The 16,808-nt window shown below is 29.2% G+C and overlaps 1 protein-coding gene across 1 annotated transcript; it reads left to right on the forward strand.

Moving 5' to 3' along the window:
• The first annotated feature begins 11,861 nt into the window (after positions 1–11,861).
• On the forward strand, positions 11,862–13,565 carry LOC101237403 (uncharacterized). Its single transcript, XM_065793035.1, has 2 exons — positions 11,862–12,334; positions 12,830–13,565. Exons 1-2 carry the CDS (start codon positions 12,262–12,264, stop codon positions 13,243–13,245), a joined length of 489 nt encoding a protein of 162 aa, XP_065649107.1. The 5' UTR covers positions 11,862–12,261; the 3' UTR covers positions 13,246–13,565.
• The last annotated feature ends 3,243 nt before the right edge of the window (positions 13,566–16,808 follow it).

The following is a 16,808-nucleotide window of genomic DNA, read 5'->3' on the forward strand; positions in this document are numbered from 1 at the left end:
CCAAAACCGTAATGTTCTTTTTTAATAACTAAGTCTTTTAGTTCACCGTTCATCATTTTAGGAGTCGCACCACATATGTAACATTTTTGTTGGAAACTTGTGTCAGTCAAGGCATTGCAAACTTTTCCATCTTTCAATAATAGTATTAGGTCGTTTTTAACAGTAATTTGAGATTCGTTGAGTCTTATAAATGTTAGAACAAGTTGAGAAACTTCTTTTAAAACTTGATTAGTTTCTGTTGTAGTTAAAAGATTTGTTTCTTTTGAAAAAATAAATTTAATTAGTCGGCAATAAATAATATATGCCCTGCCTTTAAAGACCACTTTCTCGTTTGTTTATAAGAATGATTTGTACATTTAGAGTCAATGTAATAAGCTAATGCCTCGTCACGATTTAACTGCCTGCCACTACAAATAAAGTCTTTCGATTTAATTTTTTCTGATGATTCCAGAATTTTTCAAATAACTCCATTCTTCAAATAACTCCATTTTCGAAAAAGAGCGCACATGATCTAAATGAAATTTAATAACAAAAAATTGTGGATTTATGTGGTGAAAATTTTTTCTTTGTTGTACACCTTAGGACTTTAGCTATATACTATTAATAAATTAGCTTGGATACATATGGATACAAAAAGTTGTATAAATTTAAAAATTAAAAACCAAAAAATATTTCATAATTTTAACCCAGTTTTTAAACCACATTTTAACACATATTGCTTAACTTTTAAATAAAATACTTAATGTAATTAAATAGTACTAACCCTCAATAGGGGCATTCCACGTCAAGTGGAACCACTTTTTGGTCAAATTCAACATCACCGACTCGAATTTTGATGAAAATTGGCTCACATGTTGGGCATATGGACAGAAGAAAAACATGTAAATTTTTTTGACTTAGGTCAATTATTTTTTGAGATATGACCTTTCAAAGTTTAGATCTTTTCACTTGACCTTGGTTATTTAAAACGTCATAACTTTTTTGATATTATATTTAGGAAGTTGATTTTGGTGGCAAACAAAAGCTCTTGCATAGACGAACAACTTTGTGTCTATACAAAAAAGTGATAAGTTCAATAAAAAAAAAGTTGTTGGTCATTTGGTCATTTGACCTTTGACCCTGGTCGATGGCAAAGGTCAAAAGTCATAATTTTTTTTTTTACAGGTTGCTTTTTTTATTGTGGATGTCCCCTGAAAAAATCTTTTTGGGATTCCCATAAACAGCTTTGGAAATAATATTGAAGTATAAGTAGGTTCTAAAAATTTAATATTTATCGGACTTACAAATGCGATATTTTGAGGTCATTTTCTGTAAATAGCCTATTGGAAATATATATTATTAACTATTTCCTTTTTTTTCTTTTATTTTCTAGGTTGTAATTTAATTACTAGTACTATAAACACATACTAAGTCAGTATTAAGTTATATGAGGCTTAAAGCTATATATATTTATATTAAAATAATCAATTCATTTGCATTGAATTAGTCATCAAAAGACAACTTAGGAATTAGTTTTTAGCAACTTTCAAATTAAATTTAGGTTAAAAATGGCATTTCAAGCACAAGTAAAAGAGTTAAAGAAGAGACAACACTATTATTATAATCCTTTCCAACACCATAAGAAAAAACAATATAAAACATTGAGGGTAGCTACTAGTCGGCAAGTAGCTATGTATCTCTCAAAACTAATGGCTGGAGCAAAATTATGTGATACTTGCCGAAAGAGGATCACTGGCTTACCTTCCGAAATAGGATTATGTGATGATAAAAATTCTGCAAATTGCAAAACAGAGTCAGATTCTCAAGGCAGTTCTCGATCTCAAGATACTTGTAGTGACAAGGGAGATGAAAATTATCAGTGCCAGGAAGTAGAAATTTCTATTTTTAATAAATCCTTGTCGTTATTGGGTGAGCCACCCTTGGATAAACGCAAGTTACAAACTGTTAAAAGTTATATTCAGGAGAAAAAGAAAAAGCTTAAAAAACTTGTAAAAAGGAAGTTAGACCTTTTATCTACTAATTCAGATGCAATTGATACTTTAGAGGATGATGAATACGAAGCAACTAAAAAAAAAGTTTCCAACACATGTGCTGATGACATTGTTAAAGTGCATCAGGATAAGTATAAATCAACACAAAGTAAGAGTGAAAAGATCATGATTTTGACAATATTTGTTGCTCAATGGAGTAATCGAAAAGTGATGAGAGAATTTAATTGTTCGCATCGACTTGTATCTCAAGCAAAAGAAGTTTTAATAACTAAAGGTTTTTTATCAACCCCTAACCCAAAAAAAGGGAAATCACTACCTGTACATGTGAAAGATATGGTAAAAGAGTTTTATTAGTCTGACACTGTTAGCCGTGTAATGCCTGGAAAAAAAGATTTTCTATCTGTTATGGAAAATGGGGAAAGAAAACATATTCAGAAAAGATTAGTTTTAAGTAATTTGAAAGAAGTTTATAAATTATTTTCAGAAAAGTATCCAAATATCAGAATTGGGTTTTTAAAGTTTGCAGAGCTACGTCCAAAAGAATGTGTCTTTGCAGGAGCAAGTGGTACTCACTGTGTGTGTGTATGTACCATTCATCAAAATGTTAAACTCATGACAGTCGGATCACATATGGATGATTTACAACTAGAAGATGAACTAGAAACCCCATTAAGAACTACAAACATGCTTTGGCAACAATCCAATGCAATCCTTCCTTGCCAGCATGTCCTCTAGGCTAGTGTAAAAATTGCCCTGGAGTTGCTATGCTAAAGGAAAGGCTGTTGCAATGCTTTGAAATTAAAGGAGTTGAAGAAATTGAGTATAAACAGTGGACTACAACAAATAGGTCCCAGCTTCGAACCTTTATACAGTCCACTGATGAATTTATTGAAAGATTTTTAGGGAGTTTGAAAACACTTACTAGGCATGATTTTATTGCTCAAGAGCAGGCAAAATATTTAGACTGGAAGAAAAACAATTTATCAGATGGAGAATTTCTGGTTATCGGTGATTTTTCAGAAAATTATGCATTTATTATACAAGATGCGGCACAGGGATATCATTGGACAAATAATCAAGCAACTTTACATCCTTTTGTTTTCTATTATAAATATGAAGGAAATTTATGTCATGGAAGTTATGTGCTGCTTTTGGAATGTAATACTCATGACACAATTGCAGTTCATCTTTTTCAGCGTAAACTAATTAATTTTTTAAAAGTGAAATTTGAGGTATTAAAAATAACATATTTTAGTGATGGCTGTGCAGCACAATACAAAAACTGCAAGAACTTTATAAATCTGTGCTATTACAAAGAGGATTTTGGTATTCCAGCCGAATGGCATTTTTTTGCCACAAGTCATGGTAAGGGCCCTTGTGATGGAGTTGGAGGAACTGTTAAACGTGAAGCAGCAAAAGCAAGCTTACAACGTCCATACCATGACCAAATAATGACCACTTATCAATTGTATACTTTTGCTAAAGAAAATATCCATGGAATTTCCTTTGAATACTTCACTGCAAATGATTGGCAAATCGAATCCACAATATTAAAGGAAAGATTTTCGAATGCCAAAACGATTCCTGGTACCCAAAAACTTCATTGCTTTAAACCATTATCCACGAATGAACTTCAAGTACAAGATTATAGTTCCAGTTCTGTGTCTGGAATTTAAAAAATTACATCACAGAATGTTTGCCAGCTCAACTTCAGTTCAATTACTGGTTACATGGTTGTAGAGTATAATGAACATTAGTGGATAGGTTGTGTGTTGCAAAGCAATCCAGAAAAAAGAGAAATAACCACGAACTTTCTTTATCCTCATGGTCCAAGTCAACTTTTCTCCTTCAGAGATCCTCTAGATATTTTTACCGTTGATTTGAATGATCTTTTGCTAGCAGTCGAACCCAAAACTACAACTGGTTGGTCATACTTCATTACTTCTAAAGAGTCTGAAGAAGCAACCAAAGCACTTAACTTGCATCATCATTAACTATTATAGCTTTTTTAATTTATTATTAGCAAATATGTATTGCAATGGTAATGGTGTAAATATTATCCTGCATTCAGTACTGTACTGCTATGCTAGTACAGTACTGAATATGCTATATATATATATATATATATATATATATATATATATATATATATATATATATATATATATATATATATATATATATATATATATATATATATATATATATATATATATATATATATATATATATATATATATATATATATGGGCCAAGTATCACCAAATCATAGCATATTGGTATATGGTAGCTATTATATAACCTAGGGCCTACATTCAATAAATTACCTTAAATACTGTATAATTTTAAGGTATTTAAATATTAAATTTTTAGAACCTACTTATACTTTAATATTATTTCCAAGTTGTTTATGGGAATCCCAAAAAGATTTTTTCAGTGGACATCCACAATAAAAAAAGCAGTCTGTAAAAAAAAAATTATGACTTTTGACCTTTGCCATCGACCAGGGTCAAAGGTCAAATGACCAAATGACCAATAACATTTTTTTTATTGAACTTGTCATTTTTTTGTATAGACACAAAGTTGTTCGTCTATGCAAGAGCTTCTGTTTGCCACCAAAATCAACTTTCTTAGTATAATAGCAAAATAGTTATGACGTTTTAAATAACCAAGGTCAAGTGAAAAGATCTAAACTTTAAAAGGTCATATCTCAAAAAATAATTGACCTAAGTCAAAAAAATTTACATGTTTTTCTTCTGTCCATATGCCCAACATGTGAGCCAATTTTCATCAAAATCCGAGTCGGTTATGTCAGATGGGTGGTTCCACTTGACGTGGAATGCCCCAAAAGTAAAATCCATTGCTGCATTAAAATGATTGCTTTCTTTAATTCTTGTTTAATGTTAATGCAACCATTGTAAATTTTTAATTAATTTTTTTCAAAAACGAAATTACATTTTAATGCCTTTTTAATTGCTTAAGACTCATTGCTCTGGAATGTTTTATTAACGCCATAAGTTATTACTAATGTAGGACTGTTATGGTGAAAATATTATCAATTAGTCGATTTCTTTATATGACTTTTATCCACCTAGCTTGTATGAAGCGATACACTGTGGATTGTAGTCAGGTCCGTACCGTGAAAATTGTTAGGCGGAGATGTTTTTGAAATAAGTTAATAATATCAAATTTAGTATTTGTATACTCCAGCAATACAGTAATACAGTAATGGAATTGAAAGATCGTTGTGTTATTTGTCAATGCACTATGAATAGAAAGTCTGTTATTAAATAGAATCCGTGCAAGCATTTATTTCACCAAATTTGTTTACAATCACTTCTGTAACAACCAGAACCACCTTGTCCAATTTGTAGACATGAAATACATGCAACTGAACAAGTTGAAAGAAAATATTATGTTTTGTCTTCATCGAACGATAGAAGAAGAGTAATTGAATGTGCTGAGCGAAACGATGATTGCGTGACTCTGGCTCAAATTTTAGGTGTCAAATATAAGACAGCATACAATTGGGTCCGCAGTGGAAATTTAAATTTTATTGGAAGAGGTGGTTTTAAACCAAAAAAATTAACCGATGATCAAATCGAAGAAACACTAACATGGATTGAAAGTGACTGTCAGTTGACATTGTTGGCCATTAAAACAAAGATATTAAGACAATTTAATATTAGCGTCAGCACAACCACAATTGGCAATTACTTCAAAGGCAGACTATTTTCATTTAAAAAAGTGCACAAGAAGCCTACTACAATGAATAGTAATGAAAACAAACAAAAAAGATCTGAATATGTTAGAAACATTAACGAACACATTACAAATGGTCATCAGATAGTTTGGTTGGATGAAACAAATTTTAATCTTTTTGTAGAAAAACGCAAGGACATGCCAAACAGGGGGAAAGAGCAATAATGAAATTACTTTGTTCAAAAGGTGCAAAAATACATTTGATTGCAGCTATATCAACAACAAATATTGTCATGATGGAAACTCGCAGAGGATCATTTAAAACAGATTTTTGTAACGAGTTGATGTTGGCTTTGTTTAACCAGTGGGTTACATCCGGGAATCGTTTGGAGGATTTGGTTGTCGTAATAGACAATGCTCCATGTCACACTCGTTTGGAAAAGGTGTTTGAAAATTCACCGGCTCAGTTGTTACGATTAGGACCCTACAGCCCAATGTTAAACCCAGTGGAAGCTATCTGGTCCAAAATAAAAATAAACGTTAAAAATGTTATTCGCATTCCACCTGTATTCGGTGCTGGGGTTTTGGAACAACGAATGCAGTATTTAGAAAGAATTGTTACTGCCGTGAAAAAATACAATAGTGGGAGGTGATTGTACACGCGCTGTACAATATACGACCAAGCATTACGCAATGATTTTAAATATGGAAGACGTTTAAGTTGGCGCTCAACTGATTATTGCAATGATTTTTAATGACGTTGTTTAATTTAAATTTTAAATTTTAATGTAAATAAATTATTTGTGTTTTATTTATTATTCATCTGAAATCTCAATGAAATTTTTCACAAACAAAAATAAAAGAAAGTTTTAATTGACACCCAATAGGATTTTTTCAGTTACCGACTAAACGTCAAATGCCTTTGTCATGACTTTTTATATTTTATTGATATTATATTATTTCAAGCCTTAAATTATAAAGTATATTAGGACTACAAAATACAAAGAACTTTGTATTCTTTATATTTTCTCAATTACAACTTTTATCTTCTCAATTACATCTTAAGATTTCTTATTTACAACTTTCATGTTCTCAATTACATCTTACGTTTCTTAATTTCAACTTTCATCTTCCTATTTACATCTTACGTTTCTTAATTACAAATTTCAAGTTCTCAATTACATCTTGAAAAGGTGTAGAAAAGATGGTGCTGATATTGAGCTAATCAATTATTGTAGATAGTTGATCTACAATAAACCTTTTATTTATGTTTGAAAGAAAGTTTGATACAAAATCAGCCGTTATACTTTCATTAACTAAAATATATTATTTAATTCTTGGATATCAACTAATCCAAGGATTATCCACATTATTTTTAGATATATTTAGGCATGGCTTTGCTTTATGTAAAATCTTTATAGATTTGGGTATGTCTTTGCTTTATGTAAAATTTGTTTATTTGGTTTGTAATAGTTGTCTTAACATACCAGAAGCACAATGTAATTAATTGAGCTTTAAATGAATGAACTCTTCCACAAGCTCCCACACACACTAAAAAAAAAAGGTAGAAATTTCTACCTTAGGGTAGGATATGTGATATACCCTTAGTAAGGTATAATTTTCTACCTTTTAAGGTAGAAAATTATATTAAAAACAATTATTTGTCATACAATTTTCTAACTCAAAGGTATAATTTTCTACCTTATAAGGTAGAAAATTATACCTTACTAAGGGTATATCACATATCCTACCTTAACTAAAAATTTCTACCTTTAGTTTTTAGTGTGCATAACAAATCTCTCACAAGCTGAGGAATACTTGGGTAACTAAACTTTATAAAATGTTCTACTTTTCAAGTCTTTCAGTCTTTTCAGGCATATCACACAAAGCTATATACAAATATACAAGCATTTTAACATCATAAACCAAATTGTTAGCAAGTATCAGGATTTCAAAAATTGGGTTACTTGCCAATCAATAAGATCAATATTTTTCTTGAAAAGTTGGATTTATGGTATTGAGAATGATTTGAAAACATATTGTTCACTTATTACCTGATAACAAGCCCTCATATATATTTTTTTTTTGATCAAGAGCATATAAACAAAACAATATTTTATGAAAATGCAGGCAAAGACATACTTATGAACGGTAATGTACTCGATAAGTCGACTATCCTTTATCTAGGATTAACTCTTACTTCAGATCTTTCTTGGAAACTATATACCAAATCCATTGCAAAATAAGCATCTGCTAAGGTTGCATCTCTTTATCGTGCTAGCCACTTTCTTACTCAGGATTCTATTCTTTAACACTATAAATCTTAAATCCGTCCTTGTATGGAACATTGCTGCTTTATCTAGGGCGGATCTTCCAATGATGCTCTTTATCTTTTAGACAAGGTGCAAAAACGCATTGTAAGCATAGTTGGACCTGCACTTGCAGCCAACCTCCAACCATTATCACTTCGTCGTAATGTTACTTCTCTTTCAATTTTCTACAAATATTATAATGGGCACTGCTCTAAAGAGCTTGCGTCTCTTGTGCCATCTACTAAAATTGATTCTCGTAATACGTGTCACTCATTAAAGTCTCATCTTTTTATTGTGACTGTTCCTAAGTGCTCCTAAAGTTCTTATTCATCTAGTTTTTTTTCTCGAACATTAGTTTTTTGGAATTCGCTTCCTTTTTATCCTGATTCTTATTATTTGTAATGTTCTTAGTCGTCTGTTAATCGTTATTTTACTTTATAAACTTCATCTCTTCTCTTCTAGTAACTTCCAACTCTAAAAGTGGTTTCTTGCAGCCTCGTTGGAAGTGAAGATGTTAAAAAAAATATGGCTGTAAATATATATGATATATACAAGCCTTAAACAGTAAATATATATATGGCTTGTATTTTAAAATAACAAACAGTTTTTTTAAATATTGTTAACGTGATATTGCACGCATAAGTTTTTTTTTACTATTAGGAAAAAACATTAGGGTTAGGCTTATTGCTAATAGGTAGTGTTCTACTGGTATAACTTTTTAGGGACTTTTTTCGTGCGACAAAACATAATTTTCAAGGAGTATTTATATATACAGGGCCGTCCCGAACGGGGGGTGTAGGAGGTGTCTTTTTATCTTTCTTATTCAAAAAAAGATCTAGGAAATCAATCACTGTTAAGTTTTCCATTACCATGTTGCTTTGCATAAGTTGTTTTGATCATATTAATTATTGTTGATTTCTCATTTTTTATTTAATCTGAAATGCAACTTAGAAGTTAGTTTTACAGAAAGAATGGATTCGTGTGGTTTTGAAAAACTGTCGAACGATACTTATGATAAACTAATTTATTGTAAAATGAATGATTTAAAGAGATTTGATTGTTATAGAAAAGAGAAGAATTATTTTGGAAATTGGAATAATAAATGACAAAATTTTAACAATCTGCCATCATCGTGAAAAGATTCTATAGATACTATTAGCTTTAAATGAGCAAGCGGAGATGGTAATATAAGAGGTATTTTTTCTTTTTATGGTATTTAAAGTTCTTAAACTAATCAGAAAACTAACATTGGTACTTTGGATTTTGGTGAGTTTATTCTGTGTAAATACTGTGTTGATGCGTTTCATTGGATTGGTATGATAAATGAAATTTATCGTATTGAAATCTTTTATGATGATGGCAGAAAAAAGTTAAAATCTTTTTCATTTGTTTAAGATATTATAACAACGTTTATGAACCTGCATGACCCTTTTAACAAACTTTTATGGCCATCTAGTGCATATGATTGCTGGGTTTTAATTAATAACACAACTTGTATAATTGATGCACCTACAACAACAACTGACACTTCATTTTTTTGTATTTTTTTTAAATAATCAAATAAAACATAACAAATTTTTAAAGACAATATTTTCAAAAAGATATTTTTACTTTTTTAAAGTCGTAAAAAAAATTATTAAAAAAAAAAAAAGTGGGGTATGGCCCTTGGTGCCGTGGCCTCATGGACCTCTGGTAGGACCTCTGATAGTCTGGTTGATCTTTAACAATTTTGATATTTGATTTTATACTTTAATGTTTCTAAGTATTTTTTTGAAATTTCTTCAAAATTATTCAAAATTAAGAAATTAAACAAACATAATTAAACAAAAATAATAAAATTTTTACAATGGAACAAAAAATGAAGTTCAAATAAAAATCTAAGACTTTATTAATGGCAAAAGAAATACAGATTTACGTTTAAAAATGTCTTTTTTGTATTACTGAAGAGTAATAAAGTTTTCAAAATGACCAAAAAAGAGTTGAATGAATGTTATTTTGTTGTAAACGTTATTTTATTATAAACGTAAAAATAAACTTCAAAATAAAAATTCGTAATTTTTTGAAATTTTTCATTGTTGGCTAAGTGGTGAGAGTATAGTGGGAGACATGCTGGAGACATTCACAACTAACTGATATGGGGGAAGGGGCGGTGAAAAAATTATTGATATATGTGAAATGCTCTACCAGAACGATATCTCTTTAAAAGGACATTAAGTTTTGCTGAAACATTTTACATATACTACAAAAGCTATATGAAGACTTAGTCTTGAATACTTCTAACAGAATATAAGATTGTATTAAAACAAGATAAAAATATTTTTTGTTTATATTATATGTTTTGGATATTTTTTTAACAATGGCAATATTACAGAGCCTTTATTTCCCCCCGACTTATGTTGAAGAAGATTAACTTTTGGTCTTTAATATGTTTCCGCGTTTTTACAGTTTTATATAAATACGAATTTATAATTCAAAAATAATAACAAAAAAGTGCAACAATACAACAAAGTGTAATAACAAATAAAGTTAAAAAAATGTAAAAAAAAGTCTAAAGTTTGTTATATCTCGATAATTAAATAATAAATAAACAACTTGACTAAGCTTTAGACTAAAAACGTATTTAAAAATCGAAAAAGTAAAAATAAAGCAGGCTAAAAATATTTAAAAAGGTACATTAAAAAGTAAAATTTAACAAGTTAAATTTTATTTAAAAAGAATAACCTTTATGATGTAATTTCGCATAATAAATTTTAAAGTCAAATAATTTAAAAAACAATTGTTTTTATAGTGTAATTTTTGATATAATACAATGATTTAAATTGTTTACTAGATTAAAAATTAGTTTAATTAATAACCCTTATCGTAGCTATCTTATCGTGGTTATACTATATTATCGGTGTACCTTTATCGGTTAAACTCATTGTTAATCAACGGAAATACTATAGGAAAAAACAGACAACTTATACAAAAAACGTGATCTTGAAAACACTTGAACGCTTCAAATAACGAATGTTATGTCAATAAAACAAAAGACATTTTTCATCAATATACTCCAAAAAGCTAAAATTTTAGAAACCACAAGAAACGCATATCCCAAGATCTAACAAATCTGGCTGACTAAAGCGATTACGAGACAAAGTTTTTTAATAATGAACATATAGTTTTTAAATTAGACATTTTAAAAACATATTTATAACAGGGTTTATAATTTTAATTATAAAGCCTGTTATAAGTATTTATATTTATATTTTAATAATTAAGCCAAAAGTTTCGCTTAAATAATAATAAGTAAATGCAGTTGTCATTTTACACGGTTTGACACAAAAAATTTGTTACGGTTTGTCAAAATTCGTGATTCGTGAAAAATGTGAAGGTTAAGGAGAAAGATAAATAATAAAGAAAAATCTTAAAGAAACACTTTTCAAATGTAGGGTAATTTAATTAGGTAGTGTCGACCAACTCTAAATTAGAGTAAGTTCTAAAAATGTTGAAAAAAGTTTCACTTTCCTTTTTTTTATATTTATTAAGTTTATTCATCTATATTTTATTATTATATCTATAAAAACACAATAATCAAAAATGTTTTAACTAACAATAAACTTATACCATTGTTTCACTGATGATATATTATTTTAAAATATAAAGTCTTTGCTATAAATAAGAAATGCGCAATTTTTAATGTTTTTTACTCAAAAAATGTAAAAACATGTGTTGTAAAATCAACATTGAAATAATAAGCTTTAATTCTACGACATTTTATGAACTTGTTATATTCCTAGTGCTATTACGTTTTTATCAATAATTAACGAGAGTATTAAAAGGTTTTCTTATGCAAATAAAATCTTTTAAATCCGACTACGGTGAAGAAAAATATTAAATTAAGTTTTTTGTGTGTGAGCGATAGTCCGACGTTTGTAGTCATTACAACGTATTAAGCGTATCGCTGATAAAAAGTAATCATTTATCAATTAGAGTTACGCATTTGAATGGTGAGCATTTATTGGTCATTATCGCTTTCAAACAGTCTCAAAAGGATTAAAACTAGAGTAAAACTAGCGCAAAACCATAAAAACACTTTTATACCAATTTTTGTTTTAATGTTTCAAGTTTATTAATGCTTCAAATTACGTTTTTTATTAATGAATCTTTTTAAAATGAAAAAATACCTTTGCAAGTGCGTAAAAAATAACACTTTCTAAAATTAAAAAAATTTATGATTTCAAAATCAAATTTCAAATTGTGTTTTGAAGAAGGTAATGTCGTATTCATTTATCTTCATGTTTTGGAAATCTCTTTTGGACATACGAATGGTTCTAATTGAGATTAAAGGTTAGTTATATATATATTTTGTAAAAAATTACTTTATATCTATTGCAGTACCCATATATGTAATGCCAAATTTTCCAAAATGTTTTATTGCTTTTTCTACTGAAAAATACAATTTTACAAACTTGCTTAAAAACACATAAAGTGACACACAGCCCAAGACTGTTGTGACAGTGTTAATTCTTGTTTGTTTCAAAACATTACACTTTATTTGTTGTATGAATATAAGCCGTATGCATAGTTTTTACGTATTAACAACTTAATATTTTATTTATTCTGATTTACTTTATATTTTTTTAGTTATAATAAATGTTTTGTTTTCTAAGAATACAAAATATTTGTTTTTGGTTTTCCACTTAAAACACAAGTTTTTTTTTAAATCGATTGTCAATGTGGGTTTTCGCGTCAAACTTCCAAAAAAAAAAATGATCTCTAACCTTCTCCATACATTCTCTTTACGTAAATTAATTTTGAATTAACTAATGTCATTTTTTTTAGAAAACATTTTAAAATTCCGTTTAATGGTATTTGTTGGTGTAACTGTGACCTTAGCATTACTTTTTATGCAAATATTTGTTTTATTGTGTACTAAAAAATGGTGCGAAACAAGACAAAGATTAAGTATTAATGATGAACTGAAGACAATAGTAATACCCGAACAAGATTACAATGAAATTGAACCCTCTAACATTATACGCAGACAACCGCCTTTAAATGCAACAACTGCTTATTTAGCTCCTTTATTAGGAAAGAATCAGGGTGTTAACAATAATAATAGATTTGAAGTTTCTGAAAATGTGGAAAGATACGTAATTGATGTAGAACCTTCAAAGCATTGTAACGAATACTCTGCTGATGAATACAGAAGAAAATTAGGTGTAAGAGGCGATGGATACTCATTTATATTTTCATAAGAAATATAGAACACATTTAAAAAAACGAAAACTTGATTAGGGGTTGTCCATAAATTACGTCACGCAATTTTTGACCGTTTTTGATCCCTCCCCCTCATGACAACATCGTAATACTTTACTAACAAGTCCCCTATGAATCATCACAAACCACTACCCCCCTACTTTATAGCGTGACGTAATTCATGGACGACCCTTTATCTGTTGTGTTGTGATAAAAAAACACATTTGTTATATAAATATGTACAATACTAATTTAAAAAATACGAAAGACATTTATATTTTTATTTATTTGTATTTTATTAGAATACATTTTAAATTTATTTTTTATTACATTTTAATAGGACATTGATTGAAAAACTTACATACTCTATCAACCAGGGCAGAGAGATATATAGCTTTCTGAGACAACTTCTCTTTCTGGGTTTTCCCTGTCTAAACAAATAATGTACATTTCCTTAATAAATAGACATAATAATGTGTAAAATAACTCATAGTTATTGTTTTCAACTTTTGCAATTTTTTTAGTAAAAAGTTTGTATTTCTTTAAAAGAACTTTGTTAACATTTTCATTGTAATTAAAATTAATAGGCAGTAACTAGAATTTTAGTTTCATAATTCTTATGCAATTTACTTACTTCTGTCTTGTATGCTTAAAAGTGGCAGAAACTGTGTTTTTCCTAATTTTTTTTCACTTGGAAAAATACAGTTTTTGCCACTTTTAAGCATACAAAGAATTCGACTTAAAAAAGCCTGCTTAGGAATTCGACTTAAAAAACGCTTAATCTTGATTCTATGTACATTATTATTGAATATTTAAAAACACTCTAATTCTATATTGGCTGTATACCTGATATAAAGGTATATAGTGACCTGTATACCTATATATTATGTATAAAAGTCATTAAAAACACCTATATCCCTAATATTATTTTATATATAGATCTAATATATATATATATATATATATATATATATATATATATATATATATATATATATATATATATATACATATATATATATATATATATATATATATATATATATATATATATATATATATATATATATATGTGTGTGTGTGTGTATATATATATATATATATATATATATATATATATATATATATATATATATATATATATATATATATATATATATATATATATATATATATATATATATATATATATATACATATATAGGTATCTTTAGTAACGAAACAAGAGGACTTTGTATCTCACTGCAAATTACTACAAATTGCCACACAACTTGGATTCAATTTGTTTTCGCGACATTTTTAAAATCTTTGTAAACAAAAGTTTATCAATACAAATAAAAATTAGGAAATAAAATTTTTTTTAATAAAGTATTAAATAAAAAGCTTTTATGGTTTTAGAGAAATCATAATTTAAAATTGCCCAGGTTTTTCCGTGTTCACCCGATTTATAAATGTTTTTTTATGGCTTTTCTTTGGTAATCTACTTAAAGGTTATCTAATCTGGTAAATTATCAACGGAGCATTTTTATAAAAAAAATAGGTTAAAGGTGTTTAACGTAACATTTTATTAAATTCATGGCCGTATTAAGGCGGGGGCGGATGGGGCTGCAGCCCCAGGCCCTTATAAAAAAATAGGCCCTAAGGCCCGTGACTTTTTTTTTTTTTTTTTTTTAGGGAACCAGATAAATATTCCTATGTTTCTCAGTTTTTTTAAATCAATTTATTGGGAGCTGCGGAGGCGTTTTGAATAAATAAATGAATAGAGATATACTATATCTCTATCTTCGTATATTTGGCGGAATTTTTGTATTCGCAAATATTTTTTAAATTATCTTTCCGCATAAAGATGTTTTGAGAGTATTCAAGTTATTTATGTTTCCATCTATGTCCGCACAACTATCAGTTTTTAAAAAACATGCTAAAAAAATTAACTTCGTGACATAAATTTTTTAATTAAATAGGTTTTATAAGAGAATGCTTTTAAAACATTCGTTGATGTAAAAACCTTTTAAAGGAAAAACAATTATATTAGTGAATGATTTTAAAGCACTCTCTTATAAAACCTATTTGATTAGAAAATTTATATGTCACGAAGTTAATTTTTTAGCGTGTATTTAAAATCTAATAGTTGAGCGGACATAGATGGAAACATAAATAAACTTGAATGTTCTCAAACATTAAAACATCAAAAAAAAATTTATTTTATTTTATTTTATGATCACTTCCGTTACCGCAGAAAATTACAGCATTGCTCATTCGTTTACAAAATTAAAATAAAAAATGAAAAGGAGCGGCCTGAGCGGTTGGGACAAAATGCAAAAAAAGAAGAAGAATGAGATTCAATTAAATGATTTATTGAACAAAAATAAAAAAATGACTGAGTTTTGTAATACTGTAAGTAGTGTCTCGGTATCAGCTACAGCGAGAGCGAGTTCAAATTCACTAACTATGTCAATAATGTCAGCACCAGTTCCAAGTAGTGCTAATAGTGTCCCTGCAGACTCAGCTACAGCGAGTTCAAACTCATTTATGTCAGCACCAGTTCCAGATAGTTCAGCGAGTTCAAACTCATTTATGTCAGCACCAGTTCCAGGTAATTCTAATAGTGTCTCAGCAGACTCAGCTACAGCGAGTTCAAACTCATTTATGTCAGCACCAGTTCCAGATAGTTCAGCAAGTTCAAACTCATTTATGTCAGCACCAGTTCCAGATAGTTCAGCGAGTTCAAACTCATTTATGTCAGCACCAGTTCCAGATAGTTCAGCGAGTTCAAACTCATTTATGTCAGCACCAGTTCCAGGTAATTCTAATAGTGTCTCAGCAGACTCAGCTACAGCGAGTTCAAACTCATTTATGTCAGCACCAGTTCCAGATAGTTCAGCAAGTTCAAACTCATTTATGTCAGCACCAGTTCCAGATAGTTCAGCGAGTTCAAACTCATTTATGTCAGCACCAGTTCCAGGTAATTCTAATAGTGTCTCAGCAGACTCAGCTACAGCAAGTTCAAGCGTCTCAACTATCTCAGCAGTGTTACCCCTGGCTCTGACGACACACACTGTCAATACCGATGTGGCTGAGTGGATTATAACCGACGACCTGCGTGAGTATTTCAGCAAAAGTGCAGATGGGTTTTTATCATGCCAACATATGGATAGCGATTTTAAATTATCTACTAAAGTACTGCCTGGTGACACTTTTAAGTTTAAACGACAGTGTACAAAGTCCCTTTTTTTCCGGGAAAAAGTGAATAGTGAGAAAATTAAGAGAGACTGGATTTGCTATTCCCCATCAACTAGTAAGGTTTTCTGCGCCCATTGTAAATTATTTAATTCAAAATGTGGAATTGGAGCATCTGCTTTGATGTCATCAGGATATGATGATTGGAAACATCATATCCTGATGACATCATGATGAAACAAGTGAAACCCACATTCAATCAATTGAAACCCTTTTAACACGTAGGAAAGCTGAAGAGCACATTAGTAAGAGGCTCACAGAGCAATTTGAATCAGAGAAAAAGTACTGGAATGACATACTGTTGCGTATTCTTACCGTAATCAAA

This window comes from Hydra vulgaris, chromosome 03 (genome assembly GCF_038396675.1).
Source record: "Hydra vulgaris chromosome 03, alternate assembly HydraT2T_AEP".
In the NCBI taxonomy this organism is placed as follows: Eukaryota; Metazoa; Cnidaria; class Hydrozoa; order Anthoathecata; family Hydridae; genus Hydra; species Hydra vulgaris.

Coding starts and splice junctions, on each gene's coding strand:
- LOC101237403 (XM_065793035.1), top strand. CDS start 12,262: ATGTCGTATTCATTTATCTTCATGTTTTGGAAATCTCTTTTGGACATA. Junction 12,335..12,829: donor GGTTCTAATTGAGATTAAAG/GTTAGTTATATA, acceptor CATTTTTTTTAG/AAAACATTTTAAAATTCCGT.